The following is a 14,412-nucleotide window of genomic DNA, read 5'->3' as shown; positions in this document are numbered from 1 at the left end:
AGCAGCAGGAGGAGGTGGAAGGGGTGGGAGCAAAGGAGTGCATCAGTGAGAGAGCACGCGAGAGACCCAGGGAAGGAGACTTGGCCGGCGCGTCGCCGGTTCCTCGGATCCCAACACAAGCGAGAAAGAGGAAACGCCAAATCTGTTTTTTGCCCGCGGTGGGGAAGGGGGCAGATCTCGGGAGGCCCCGAGAGCCTATTAGTTTTTGGTAGGGGAAGAGCGAGAGCGCGCGTGTGCCCGCGTGAGTGTATATGAGAGAGGGGCGGGCGGGCGCGGGGCGGGGGGGATGGCCGAGAAGCGAAGGGGCTCGCCGTGCAGCATGCTAAGCCTCAAGGCGCACGCTTTCTCCGTGGAGGCGCTGATAGGCGCCGAGAAGCAGCAACAGCTTCAGAAGAAGCGGCGAAAACTGGGCGCCGAAGAGGCGGCGGGGGCTGTGGACGACGGAGGCTGCAGCCGCGGCGGCGGCGCGGGCGAAAAGGGCCCTTCTGAGGGAGACGAAGGCACTGCGCTCCCGCCGCCGGCTGGGGCGGCGTCTGGGCCGGGTCGGAGTGGCGCAGACCTGGAGCGCGGAGCCGCGGGTGAGTGGGCCCCTTTCTGCCTAACTTCTCTCAGGCGCTAACCTGAACTTCTGCGAGTCTGTGGGTGTGCGTGTGCGCCGCGTCCCTACGTGGCCAAGGCCACTCAGCCGCGAGCGCATTGGCCGTGTCAGGCGCAAAGCTCGCCGCGCAACCTGGTCACCCTCCAGACAGTTAAGATGCTGCTTCCAGCCTTGCCTCGCGGGCGGCCGCCGCCCACTCGGCGATCCGCGCCTTCGGCCGCGGCTGTTTGCGGCGTCTGGCGGTGCAGCTCTGTGTGCTTCCTGCGTCTGCCTCCCTTGGGGTTCCAGCCAATGGGTGCTCTTTTTTCTTTCCTAACTTTTAAAAGCACAGGGCGGGGAGGAGGGGAGCGACGGCATACCCCACCCCGAAACCGGAACGAATGCCCTAAACCGTTTGTGCAAACCAGGAAGAGGGCGGCGTATTTGGAAACTTGGTTTCCCGCAGGGTAGTTGAGCGGTTCCCTTCCCTTCTCTTGATTTCTCTGCCAAGGCCGACGGCGACCTCGGGCTTGCTTTTCACACGTTCTCTGCTGGGCTGGAAGCGCAGGGCGGCCGGGAGTTTGGCGAAAGCGGGGTCCGCAGAGCCTTTTAGAAGATGCCTCCGGCCCGGCGCAAAACGAGGCCCAAAACGAGGCGCCGCAGACGCCTATGGCTTAAGGAGGCCCAGTCTCCTGGGACCAGAGTCCGGGCGCTTTTGCTGTGTGCGCTTAGAGGCGCAGGTTACATCGGAGTTTGCACTGGGGACTCTGGACTCGGGAGCTCCTCTGACTCCGTCGGGCAAGCGTCCCAGACCCCGGCGGCGGCGTGAAACCTTTTCTGCTGGGGCCTTGACCCTGCGGAGGCCCAGCGGGTGGGATGGACGCTGCCCGCGCGCCTCTCCCAGGCTCAGGACTCTCGGGGACCAAACAGGCCACACTGGAGCCCCGAATGCGCCCCTTCGACAGGCACAGTGTGGGTGTCTATCGACTGGCTTGTTCTTTAGGAGGATCCGATGGCACCAAAGCTTCCCCTTTTCTCCCGGTCATTTTCCCCTTCTCAGCCACTTGGTGGGCCCGTCTCAGCGGCTGCCTTCCCCTCTGTTTCCCTCACCGGTACCCTCTCTCTTCCTTTGCTGTCCAGGCGGCTGTGAGGACGGCTTCCAGCAGGGAGCTTCCCCTCTGGCGTCACCGGGAGGCTCCCCGAAGGGGTCCCCGGCGCCCTCCCTGGCCCGGCCCGGGACCCCTCTGCCGTCGCCGCAGGCCCCGCGGGTGGATCTGCAGGGAGCCGAGCTTTGGAAGCGCTTTCATGAGATAGGCACTGAGATGATCATCACCAAGGCCGGCAGGTAAAGGGCAAACTGGCGTGGACGCCCCTCCCCACCCCAGACCCTGTCTTCAGCCACCTCTAGCTCAGTCAGGAAGAAGGGACTGCAGCTCCGCAGGGGTTCTGGTTAGCGTTTTCCGTCAAACGAGACAAGGCCCCAGACCGTGGTTCACTTTGGAGGCTAGCTTTGGCTACCCACCACGAGTGCAGTCGGTGCACAGTCCAACTGCTCTCTGGTTGAATGCCAGGAAGAAAATTACTGTCGCCGCTGATGCCACAGCTGTCGCGGTTGATGTTCTGGGTTCAGGGTGGTTATAAATTTGAGGTCGTATTTACCCTTGTCCAGGTATTTATTTAGGCTCTAGTTGTCAGTTCTGGAACTAGGAAACAAATTCTTTTTTGTTTTTCCTTTTCTCTTTTATTTTTAAACAGCAGTTTACTCCAGTAAACTATGATTTGCTTTTTCAGATTTGAAACTCCCAGGCAGATTGGTTCTTTATCAGAAGATATCCTGGCAATTTGATAACATGATCTGTCCTGCTATTTCATATTAGACTAGGAAGAAAAGTCACTGGACTCACCCACAATACATGTTTAATTATGTATAGGTGCAAGAATAATTACCCTGATTTTTAAAAAGCATCCTGTTTATGGAGTACCTGGTTATTTTATTTTATTTATTTTTTGTCCTAAATGGAATCCAACACAGCCTGAATTTGCTAAGGAATACTTACTTTTTTTTTTTTAAATAAAAACTTACATCGGTTTTTAAAAAAGTGTGAAATTCGCCCATCCATTGGTTAGTAAAATAAATGGATTTGTTGGGCAGATCATATTAATTTAAGGTAGGTACATGAATATTTGCATTTTAAGTTTTCAGTTTATTTAGTGCAATGAAATCTATGAATAATAAGGTTCCTTAAACGGAACTTTTAAAAGCACACACAACTCTTTCAGGGAGTACACATGGTAAAAACCTGGATAGCATAAAAAGTATCCAAACTTATTAGAAATTACAAAAAAAACATATTTTATTGAATCCATATGCTACCTTCTACATTTTCACAGAGCTTTTATTAATGATCCAAATTCAGTCTTCACCAACACAAAGCAATAGTTGTCTTATAAAGGATGTAGTTAAAGACCTTTACTCTTTATCTTACAGGTGCACTGAAATAACACTAAAACAGCCAGCGTATTAAATTGTTCTCATACCTAGTTAAGAGTAATAGACTTTATTTTTTTCTGGAAGCAGTCTTTCATGGTTGTTATAGAAAAAAATTTGGTAAATAACTACTAAAATTTCTGTTAAAAGGTTAAATTAACAAAAATTAGATTTCCTTGGAAGGGACTTAAACGTAAATCATTAGATGATTTTAAAAAAATCAAACTGCTATATTTGTTTCTTATATACATTAATTTACTGTTGTATTTTTTGCTGCTGTGCCTTTTTAAAACGATGGGTGCATTTACGCTAGCATCTCCTTTGATATACATCTTTGGGAAGCCAGGATAAATGCAAATTTTCATCTGTTTTAATTAGCAAAGTTTTGAGTAAGTGTGGTTAAGTAAGAAAACATTTTCATGGTATGGCGGGGGAAGAAATGATTTGGTAAATATACATTGTGTTTAGTTTCTGCTTTCAATAAAGAAGTTTTACTATACCTTTCAAATTTAAAGCAACTTTTGCACTTCACCTTTACCATGCTGCAGACAGGAAGTCCTGTCTCAATAAAGAACATATTGTTTGGTTATAGCATGGCACATTGGCTCCTTGTGGTTTTTTATAACCCTTTAAAAATTTCACATTATAATGTATTTTATCACTTTCAGAGATCCAAATTTTGTATTTCTACCATTTGTTACATTTTATTAGTCGTATTACTAAAGTAAATATGCTTATTGATTTTGTTTAAAAAATAAGATGCTTTCTTTTGTGCCATTACTCCCTCAGTGTAAAATTACTTTTAGCTATACTGACATTTCAGTAAACACAGAACACATGTACACAGGGCGTAACAAATTACATTTAAAAATATCAGTTTTGATATGTTCTATGTCCCGACTCCTTGAATTACATTGGCAAAGTGAATACTATAAATTTATCCATATTAAAAATAGAGATCCAAGAGGTTTCTTTGCTTGTTCAGTCACCATCCTTAGTCACAACCAGAAACCCCAAACCCTCTTTCTCTTCGCCTTTTTAAATAGGCGCATGTTTCCAGCAATGAGAGTGAAGATCTCTGGATTAGATCCTCACCAGCAATATTACATTGCCATGGATATTGTACCAGTGGACAACAAAAGATACAGGTACAGTGATTAGATACTGAACGATTAAAAAAAAAAAAAAAAAAAAACCACTAGGATTTTGCAGGCTAGTGCCTGTTTGATCTGTGAGGACTGTGATCTTTGTTTCCAGAAGTCTGTAGAATTTCCAGATCCGTACTTTAACGCCCATGGGTGCCAGCGGCCCAGATGGTGCCTTTTCTTGCAGCAAATGTGGAAACTTAATTTTTGTTTTGTTTTTAGTAGACACAGAAATGTTTTCAAATATTGAGAACTTTTAAAAGGGGATGATTTGGTGTTGCTAAACTAAATGTGTCTTTTATATTGACTTACATTTCAATGCGAATTTTGAGAGGAAATGTTATGTAATGTTTACAGATATAAATTATATTAAATGGAAAGTCATAATTTCTTCGTGATCTTTTTGTCATGTAAATTTCCTTTATCTTGTTACATACAAAACCATCAATGTTTGTAGACTGTTTTTTAATTTCAGAAAATTATTTAAGGTTTTCTACAAATAAGAAAAATAAAAATCATATAATTTATGTGATATTAGGACATCACTAAACTAGTAATAAATTTTTTCCTTTCTGTTGTTTTTTTGGTTTGTGTTATAGTAACTTTTAAAAACTTTTAATATTTGGATTTTGAAAGGGAACGTATTTATGTAAAGATCAAGTAAATTTTGAAAATATACATGTTCTTCAGTTTGAAACCAGTCTTTACTCTTTTTTTTTTTTTTTCTGCAAGAAAACAAATCAGCAATTTTCAGTGACAATGCTTTATATTTTTCTGAAGCGTTAAAAACATTAACATTTAAATAAGGACGTTTTGTGTGTTTGGAAGATTAGAAGATACTGTTTTAAATTTTGCTTGTCTTCATTTCTCACTTTTTGTTGTTGTTGTTGTATGGGACAGAGCTTTTAATACGTTTTTAAACAAAATCAGAAATGGTTTTTATCACTTCAGCAATTTAAGGAATTGCTTTTTCGAAATAGCCTACTAAAAGTACACAGATTTTAATTAGTCTGTGGACATATGGAATACTACAAAAAGGGGTAATAAAAAAGACAGTCTCATTATTTGTTTTGTGTATAAGTTATATTATTTTAATCAAATAAGTCATTAGGGAGTTTTGCTAAAATGATCTACCACATGACAGAAGCTAGAAAACATTAAAGTTCATTATTTAAATATACTTGATTTAAAACCCATATTCTAAACTGGGGTTTTGTGCTGAGGAAGATGATGTAATTCTTAATAAGCTTAATAATTATTCTTTCTTTTCTAAGTTTGTCTCCTATTTGTTTTCCCAATGTCTTCCCTACATTTCAGTTGGTTTATTTTACTTAATTGATTCAAATTTACTGTATAGAAATAAAGACATTTCAGAAATTAGTATTATGATGCCAGATTTTAAAAGATCAAATTGTAAAACGTAATTTGTTTTCACTTATATTGCTTCCCAGGAAGAAATTTATTTGTACTATTTGTGTTTAGAATGTTTTACAAAGAATGTGTAACTTGTAGCTTTTATTCTGTCAGTGGGTGTGGAGTTTTGACTATTCTAATTGCATACTTTTTCAAGGTTTTGTTAGAGCATATTACTCTATTTGTTTTGGCAGTAACTCAATTCATTTCCACAGTGTAATTTTTCTTGAATTTCTAAGATTTTTATTTCATTTATCAATGTTTTCAGCAACATTAGGAAAAAATTTGGCTCATTTTCTAATGTTAGAGTGGTATTTGGTCAAGTTAAAAATTATTGTCACTTGTTAGAATATAAAATTAATATTTACAAAAGCCCACAATTAGGAACTTATTGAAATTACATCATACCAATTAAAAGAGAAAGGTTTCTCTCTTTCTTTCTTTTTTTTTTTTTTTTTAATGGAGTCTTGCTCTGTTGCCCAGGCTGGAGTGCAATGGCGTGATCTCGGCTCACTGCAACCTCCGCTTCCCAGGTTCAAGCCATTCTCCTGCCTCAGCCTCCCCAATAGCTGGGATCACAGGTGCCTGCTACCATGCCCGGCTAATATTTTGTATTTTTAGTAGAGACGGGGTCTCACTATGTTGACCAGGTTGGTCTCGAACTCCTGAACTCATGATCCGCCTATCTCAACCTCCCAAAGTGCTGGATTACAGGCATAAGCCACAGTCCCTGGCCTAAAGGAAGATTTCTAAAAGAGTATCCCTAATTTTATGATTACATATTTTTTTCCCAAGAAAAGAAATGAAAGACTAGAAGGTGTATTGAGCCCAAAATGAACTATGTGACGGATAATTGAAACAAAGGGCCTCATCAGAGATGTTCTGAAATATTTTATACTCTCATAAAAAGAAACGTGTATATAACACAGGTAGACTTTTCTGAGACTATTTGCAAATTACGACTTTAAATTGTATGCTAATCTTAACATAAATGGAAGGAAAATATCTAAGTATAGAATTTTATTTTATAATTTTTTTCTTCATTGTTATACTAGTTTCTAATTTTTTAATTAGCTTATTTTAAATTATTAAATGGTAATCTTAATATAGTTAAATATTAATATTTCTTGAGGCATTGTTATTTAAATGTATTATTCTTACTGAGTCAATATATTTGTCATATAAAGAAATAGAATAGGATGTTTTGTTTCCTAATTAGAAAAGTAATATTAATTAGATATACCATTATTTTCAAAGTTTGATTTATTTTTTGATTAGTAATATTTGAAAATGATTTGAAAGAATTTTTTTAAAAGGCTCAGGAAAGAAATATAGGAGATGAATAAGGGCCTACATTTTATGATAATACAGATAATACAGAATGTTCCAATTAAACCAAATACTTTGTCCTCAATATATACCTCAATATATAGTGTCATAGTATTGCAAAAAATACCAAATGATAACAGATAAAACATTTTTTCCTATTAAAATAAAAGTTTCTAGAACTTCTGACTATTTCCTCTTGCCTTTCTACTGTCTGTTCCATAAGCCTGAACATAGTCTAACATGGGAAGCGATCTTGAAGGAAGTGGGACACTTTGAAATGTAACTCTCAAGTATTTTTGAGATTTCCTTAAAGGTGAGCTTGACAAGCTATTTGTTTTTTCATGTTGATGGAATATTCAGAAGAAAAATGGAAAATATCAGAGTTGGAATGTCACGGGTGAATAAGTGTCATTCATAAGAATGAAGATACTTGCATTTATGGTCGTGATAGTGTACATATTTTTCACGAAGCCCTTAACACGCCCCTTAGTCTGAATTGTCAGCAGGCCACTGCTGCCTTAGAAAGGTTTTGAAAAGCACTTGAAATCTCATTTTTAGTGTTAAGAGGAAATTGATTTATTTTAAACCTGAAACAAAATAGGCACACATTTTGTCTGATTCTACTGAGTTGGACATTCCAAGGTACAAATAGTATACTGAACGCCTGGTCATTGCCTTCTAGGTATGTTTACCACAGCTCAAAGTGGATGGTGGCAGGTAATGCTGACTCCCCTGTGCCACCCCGGGTGTACATTCATCCAGACTCGCCTGCCTCGGGGGAGACTTGGATGAGACAAGTGATCAGCTTCGACAAGCTGAAGCTCACCAACAATGAACTGGATGACCAAGGCCATGTGAGTAGATGGCCTCTTTATTGCATCTATAGATGGCACAGCCACATCTACACTGTGCCTGACTGAAGGAAATGGATGGTTCTAAGATCATAATGTTCATTGCCTGATTGATTAGTATGTACATAATCTGTGCAAAATCAAGTTTATATTTGCATAGACTGTGCCTGTTGCCTGAGTTATCCTATGGGGCATTTAATAGGTTAAAACTAGGTACTGCATTTTTATTGGAATGAAAGTACTGGAAGCAGAGATGTTCTTAGGCAAAATATTTGTGTGAAATCTCATGAGGTGTTAATTATTATACTGTGAATATGAACACTTTGGAGTTGGGTTAATAAGGATAATGATTTATTGTGTCCTGCCTGCATCCAGCTCTTTGTCAGCGGAGACTCATTGCTTCTCAGTAATTGCCTAAGCTTATGCTGTTTGTGTGTTCCATCTGCAAGTTTCCAGTTGTTTTGTAATGACATCTAATGTGTCAAAATGTTGCAACAGTCATTCCTTTTATTCTTAAAACTGCTGAAACATGATACATAAATCAAAGTTCAGTCATTCCAATAATGCAGTCATTTTTAACACCTTAGTAATTTTTATGCAGTATTCTTCCCAGGCAAGATTTCTACACTATTATGTTAATAAATACGTAACTGGATACTTGCTGATTTCTGTTCAAAGCCAGCATTTTTAAAATTAGGTTTATGTTATTTAAGAGAGTTTTGATTAAGGCAGGATTAAAATGCCTTTCGAAGAATATGTCATACATAAAAGAAATATCAACTTGTTTATTTCTTAAAGGAGTGATATAAAGATAGCATATTTATGAGAATATCTTTTAAAACAAAATGCAGGTTGTCATAAACTAGTAAAATAGTGATGACAGGATATGATTTGGAAGTTGCCAAACAGTATCTTAAGAAATTGACCTTAATGAAAACATTCCAGTATAAATTTCACTGTGATACAAATGCAGTAGGTGGATTTTTAAGATGTAGCTAGTAAGATCTCACACTGCCAGTGTTTTTATTTCTTGATTGTTGCCTTTTATGACTTAAAATAGAAATAAAAAAGTAACATAGTAGATTTCTTTTCTGCACCCAACTTCATGTCCTATATTTTAGTGCATTACTTCTTCACTCTCCTTATTTTTATTCCTTATTTTTACAGTTTAACACAGTTGTAACTATTTTTCACAGGAATTCAGTGAAATAACACTGGTTTCTTCTGTGTCACTGAGGCAGCTGACTGTGAAATATGCTCAGCACATTCACTGAAGGCCATTTTTGGAATAGAACATTTTAGACTTAATGTCTTTAGCATTACTTGTTATCAAAACCTTAAGTACACTACCTTTTCTCGTGAGTTCTACAGTGTAAAAAACATATGCTCTAAAGAGATAAGTGGTGATAAAAACTATATGCCATCATGTATAAGGTATAAGCTTCTTAATAATTTAAATCAATATAGTCATTTTACAGTTCTAATTCTTTCAGTTCGAATTACTGGTTTTCTATTTAATATCTGATGTACCAAATATTAGATGTAGATCTAGTAATTTATCAACCTGTGTGATACTAACTATATGATTTCAGTAGACTTTATTTACAACAGCATTCTTCAGAAAATAGGATGTGTGTGTGTGTGTGGAGAGAGAGAGAGAAAAAAAAAGAGAGAGAAAAACAGAGACAGAGAGAGCAATTTATTTTAAGGAACTTACCAGGAAAATTTGGGTCCTGACAAGTCCGAAATCTGCACAGCCAAATGGAGACCTAGGGAAGAAATGATGTTGCAGCTTGAGTGTGAAGGTAGTTTTGTAATAGAATTCCCCCTTCCTCTGGGATCTCAGTCTGTTTTCTCATACGGTCTTCAACTGGTTGAATGAAGCCTACCCACGTTATGGAGGGTAGTCCACTTTTCTCAAAAGTCTGCTGATTTAAATGTTGATCTCATCTAAAAAGTACCTTGGCAGCAACATCTAGACTGGTGTTTGACCAAATATCTGGGTACTGTGGCATAGCCAATTTGACACATAAGATTAACTGTCACACAGCATTTGTTTACAACACAAAATAATAGATTACAAATTGAAATTCAGTTACTTAAACCGAAATAATTATAATATTTTACTATTAGGGAAATAAACATAGCAGAAAATAGGCAAAAGATAGAGATGTATATTGTCTAACTGCTGAAAATTTTCCTTTAAAGTTGTAGCAGAATGTACTAGTTGAATAAATAGAGGTACATTAACATGTGGGGAGCAGGGAGAGAGATGTATCTGTGCAATTTGGAAGCAAGTGAATTGCCTTTGGTAATGGTAAAAATGTACATACGTATTACTTGATACTAGAGGAGAAGTAGGAGGGAAAGTGCCCTTTTCCATTATTCATTTAGAAAACATACTTCTGAAGATGTTATCCAGTGTGGTAAAAGATATAAAGCTGGGCACGGTGGCTTGACCTAGGCATGGTGGCTCATGCCTGTAATCCCAGCACTTTGGGAGGCTGAGGCAGGCGGATCACCTGAGGTCAGGAGTTTGAGACCAGGCTGGCCAACATGATGAAACCCTGTCTCAACTAAAAATACAAAAATTAACCAGGCATGGTGGTGCTTGCCTGTAGTTCCAGCTACTCGGGAGGCTGAGGCAGGAGAATCACTTGAACCCGGGAGGCAGAGGTTGTAGTGAGTTGAGATCATGCCACTACACTCCAACCCAGGTGACAGAGTAAGACTCTGCTTCAAGAAATAAAAAATAAGATAAAAGCCATAATCTCTGCTTTCTGTGAGTTTCTAGCCTAGGTGGGGAGAGAAGAAGCCGTGCACACAGATTATCATCCTGCCAGCTCAGAGAAGTACAGATGCCAGTGTCACCGTATTCCAGCCAGAAAAGATGAGAAAGGCTTTGTGAAGCAAGAATCTGTTTAATTACTCAGCTTGATGACCCTAAATGAGGCTAGATTAAATATTAGGAATTTGTTTCTAATTCTGTTGTTGATTGTGTTCAGGGTATAAGAAGACAGTAGTATTGTTATGGTAGGACTTTCTAATTCAAACGTCCCTTTGTTGATGCACTGATGTCTTGGGAACTTACCGCTCTACCCTTAAACGTAGTTGAGGTTCATCCCCTCTACCCCTGCCCACCCTCAGTCCTCAATTCCAAAAGAAGTAACGCTGATCTCTAATTAGTAAAGCTATAGACTCAAATCAGAGGTGATTTTCTAGCTTGCTTTCTAAATGGCTTTTTTTTTTCCTTCTCAGTTCCAGTTTTACTCTGCCAGATCTGTGCAAGTGTGCAGCATAGTGACTTGAGAACTCCTTGGAGACCTGGGACTTTATTAATTTAACACAAAATGATGGCAGGAATCAAATCTTTGCAGTGCTTTGACTGGACATAGGAGCACATGAGACATGAGATGATGTGACATTGAGGTTTTCCCCAAAGTGACTTTTCAGTTGTTCAAATATCATGAATTATTTGGAGAGGAATAGTGGTGAAATTCCAGAGTGGAAATGTTCCACCACTCCACAGCTAATCTTTGAATGTTTTGAAGACCTTAATGTCTGCCTGATCCTTGGTGAATCCATAGCCAGCTTTATGCTGGCTTTTATACAAATCAAGACTGTTCCTTGAGCTACCCATGTGCAGAGGGGTTAGTATGCTTGAGTAGGATAATTCCTTCCCATCATGTACATGTTTCCCAATTCCTCTGGAATTTTCCATGTGAAGGAAAACATTTAGATCAGCATTTTTATTAAAAATTAGAAGACATTTAACAGGTAGTGGTGTACCTTAAGCCTCATAAGGATTTGTACCTATGGTGCTGTGGTGCTTTGGAAGGAAGCTTGGCCAGACAGCCACAGTGGGGCCTGTGGGAGGACCTGTACTCCCAGCTGCTGAGGACTCAGTGATACTGATGCCTTCACTCTTTCTCACTTCTCCTTGAGAATCAGGTGTGGAAGCAGCATGTTATAGGGGAGATTGCGGAGGTCTCCCTGGTGGAAGGACCTTGCAATTGCTTAGAGGTATGACACATTTGTGTTTGTGGGCAAGTCACTTTCACTCTCTGAGGCTTGATTTTCTAATGGGTTATATATATTGGAATCAGAGAACTTAGGGTGAACCAAATGAACTGATGAACTCGAAAGTACTTATCTGTAAAGAGTCCACTATATACAGCATAATGTGTAAAACAAAAATAAGCCTACCTTGCTACGGAGTTTGTGATACATTGTTATAGCCTTGACTCCTACCATTTAAAGTGAGTCAGTACGTGGTGTTACCAAAAAATGTAGGGAGCAACGTTTTTGTTATCTGTTTCTCATTGGTCCTTTGATTGACTTATTACATCATGTGAATTTAGGTCATCTGGAAAAATTCCAGTCAGCAGGGAGTGTTTTCTTATTGAGCTATCCTGTAAGACTAGACACAGTTGCCTGTCTGTGAGATCTCAGGCTCTTTCGACTCATCGGATGAGAAATATACAATATTATGCTTTTTTTTGACACAAATCTAGGTGTCCTTAGAGTAGAAAAATGTGTATTAGCCTGTACTGTGAATGCAGTTTGTATTTATGGACTTGTGTGACTGTAATACTAGCTAAACCCAAGAGAAAATAATCCTTCTGAACAGATCAGAGAGCATTGAACATTGCACATCACATAGAATTATTTGTGTTTTGGAGATGGGCATCATATCATTGTGGTCTTCTTGTTTATAAGACCAGTGCTTCTCCTGGTTCTATTTGCTCTATTAAATAAGCAAAATTTTGTTGAGCATTCATGATTATAAGTTTGATAGTTAATCAAATAGTTCATCCCTGTGCCCCTGCCCACCGCAGAGCCCCCAATTCCAAAAGAAGTTAACACTGATCTCTAATTAGTAAAGCTGTAGACTCAAATGAGAGGTGATTTCCTAGCTTGCTTTCTAAATTGCTTTTGTTTCTCTTCTCAATTCCTACTTTTACTCTGCCAAATCTGTGCAACTGTGCAGCATAGTGACTTGAGAACTCCATATAGACCTGGGACTTTTATTCATCTAGCACAAAATGATTGCAGGAATCAAATCCTTGCAGTGCTTTAACTGGACCTAGGACCACATGAGACATTAAAAAGCATCTAATGCTATTGTACAAAGAAGAACTGAGGCTTGTTTCTCCGTATCTAAAAAATTCCAGGGATACACAAAATTCTTGTAGATAATACTGAATGCATATTATTTTTCTTGAGCAATCTTCAGATTACTATTGATAGTTGCTCCTTAACATGCAAACAAGACATACATCAGCCATTTATGTATCCTACTCCAATATACCCCACTTGAAGTCTTTTTTGAAATATGGTAAGGATATTTTGAAAAGTAACTTTAAAATATTTATAACTATATGGAGAAATCTGCTAGAGAGAACAGTCCTCATAAAACAAGAACCTGCTTTTCATTGACTAGTAAAAAGAAACCCAAATGAATCTTTGTTTCTTTAATTACAACTCAGTCCAATCTTCTGAAATTGGCTATGCATTTATTTTTGTTTGTTTAATGTAAAGTAACTTTTCTCTAGTTTTTCTTCTGCTTAGAAATTTGTATCTAAAAGATATGCTAATTCTCCCTGGGAGTTTATAAATGTCATTGTTTTGTCCCTTGTTGTTTGCTTACCAGTGGCATTTTGTTTCTTAGCTTGGAGAAGAGGAAGAGTTCTCCCTTAAACTCCACTGCTCCCCAAAATATCAAGTGAATATCACTTTCTAATGAGATAAATTAATTAAGAAATAAAGAGGGAGAGGGAAAGCAGAGTTAACATTAATGGTTGCTATGACATGATTGGTCATTTGCTGTTTTATATTTATATTAAAAGAGTATGTTAAAAGGTACGTTAACTGATGAGACACCAGATGGGGCTTAATTAACTGCTTCTATAGGCTGAGACCCTTTTTTGAGTTTCCTTTGCTGGGCCTGGCCCTGTGATGATGCCTGCCCACAAAATATGAATTCATAATGAATGCACATGAATGTGGTGGTGAGAGGACAAGCCATGGGCCAGGGGACCCAGCTTCCAGGTTCAGCCTTGAGGATTCAGAAGTCTCTTGCTTATGCAGACCTTAGTTTTCTATCTATAAATTGGAGTATTAATGTCAGTTTTTTCAGACTTAAATATATCTAAGGTAATGTCACATAGAACCCTGCATATCAAACAGGGAAGGGAGGCACCTCTAATTAGAGGGCGGTAAACAGACCTCAGAATTCATCTTGCCTACTCCTTTTTCCTAATATAGTTATGAAAAATAATATCTACTGGGTCCACATGTCTGCAAGATACCTTTCAACCCTGCTGAGATATTATGCTTCCAAGAACATAAATTTAGATTTAGATTATACCTTTTTTTTTTTGAGATGGAATCTCGCTCTGTCTTCAGACTGGAGTGCAGTGGCGCTATCTCGGCTCACTGCAACCTCTGCCTCCCAGGTTCAAACAATCCTCCTGCCTCAGCTTCCCAAGTAGTTGGGACTACATGCACGTGCCACCATGCCCAGCTAATTTTTTGTGGTTTTAATAGAGACAGAGTTTCACCATGTTGGCCAGGATGGTCTCGATTTCTTGACCTCGTGATCCACCT

General features: G+C 39.2%; 1 protein-coding gene across 1 annotated transcript in view; it reads left to right on the top strand.

Moving 5' to 3' along the window:
• Nucleotides 1-237: 237 nt before the first annotated feature.
• The window catches only part of TBX18 (T-box 18), a 29,722-nt gene continuing 15,547 nt past the window's right edge, over nt 238-14,412 (top strand). Inside the window, exons 1-4 of the mRNA XM_025384547.1 lie at nt 238-578; nt 1,718-1,922; nt 4,112-4,213; nt 7,635-7,806. Coding sequence (XP_025240332.1) covers nt 287-578; nt 1,718-1,922; nt 4,112-4,213; nt 7,635-7,806 — 771 coding nt within the window. The 5' untranslated portion in view covers nt 238-286. The remainder of the gene's footprint in view (nt 579-1,717; nt 1,923-4,111; nt 4,214-7,634; nt 7,807-14,412) is intronic.

This window comes from Theropithecus gelada, chromosome 4 (assembly GCF_003255815.1).
Source record: "Theropithecus gelada isolate Dixy chromosome 4, Tgel_1.0, whole genome shotgun sequence".
In the NCBI taxonomy this organism is placed as follows: Eukaryota; Metazoa; Chordata; class Mammalia; order Primates; family Cercopithecidae; genus Theropithecus; species Theropithecus gelada.
The sequence above is the reverse complement of the archived record's forward strand: the minus strand, read 5'-3'. Positions and strand labels throughout refer to the sequence as shown.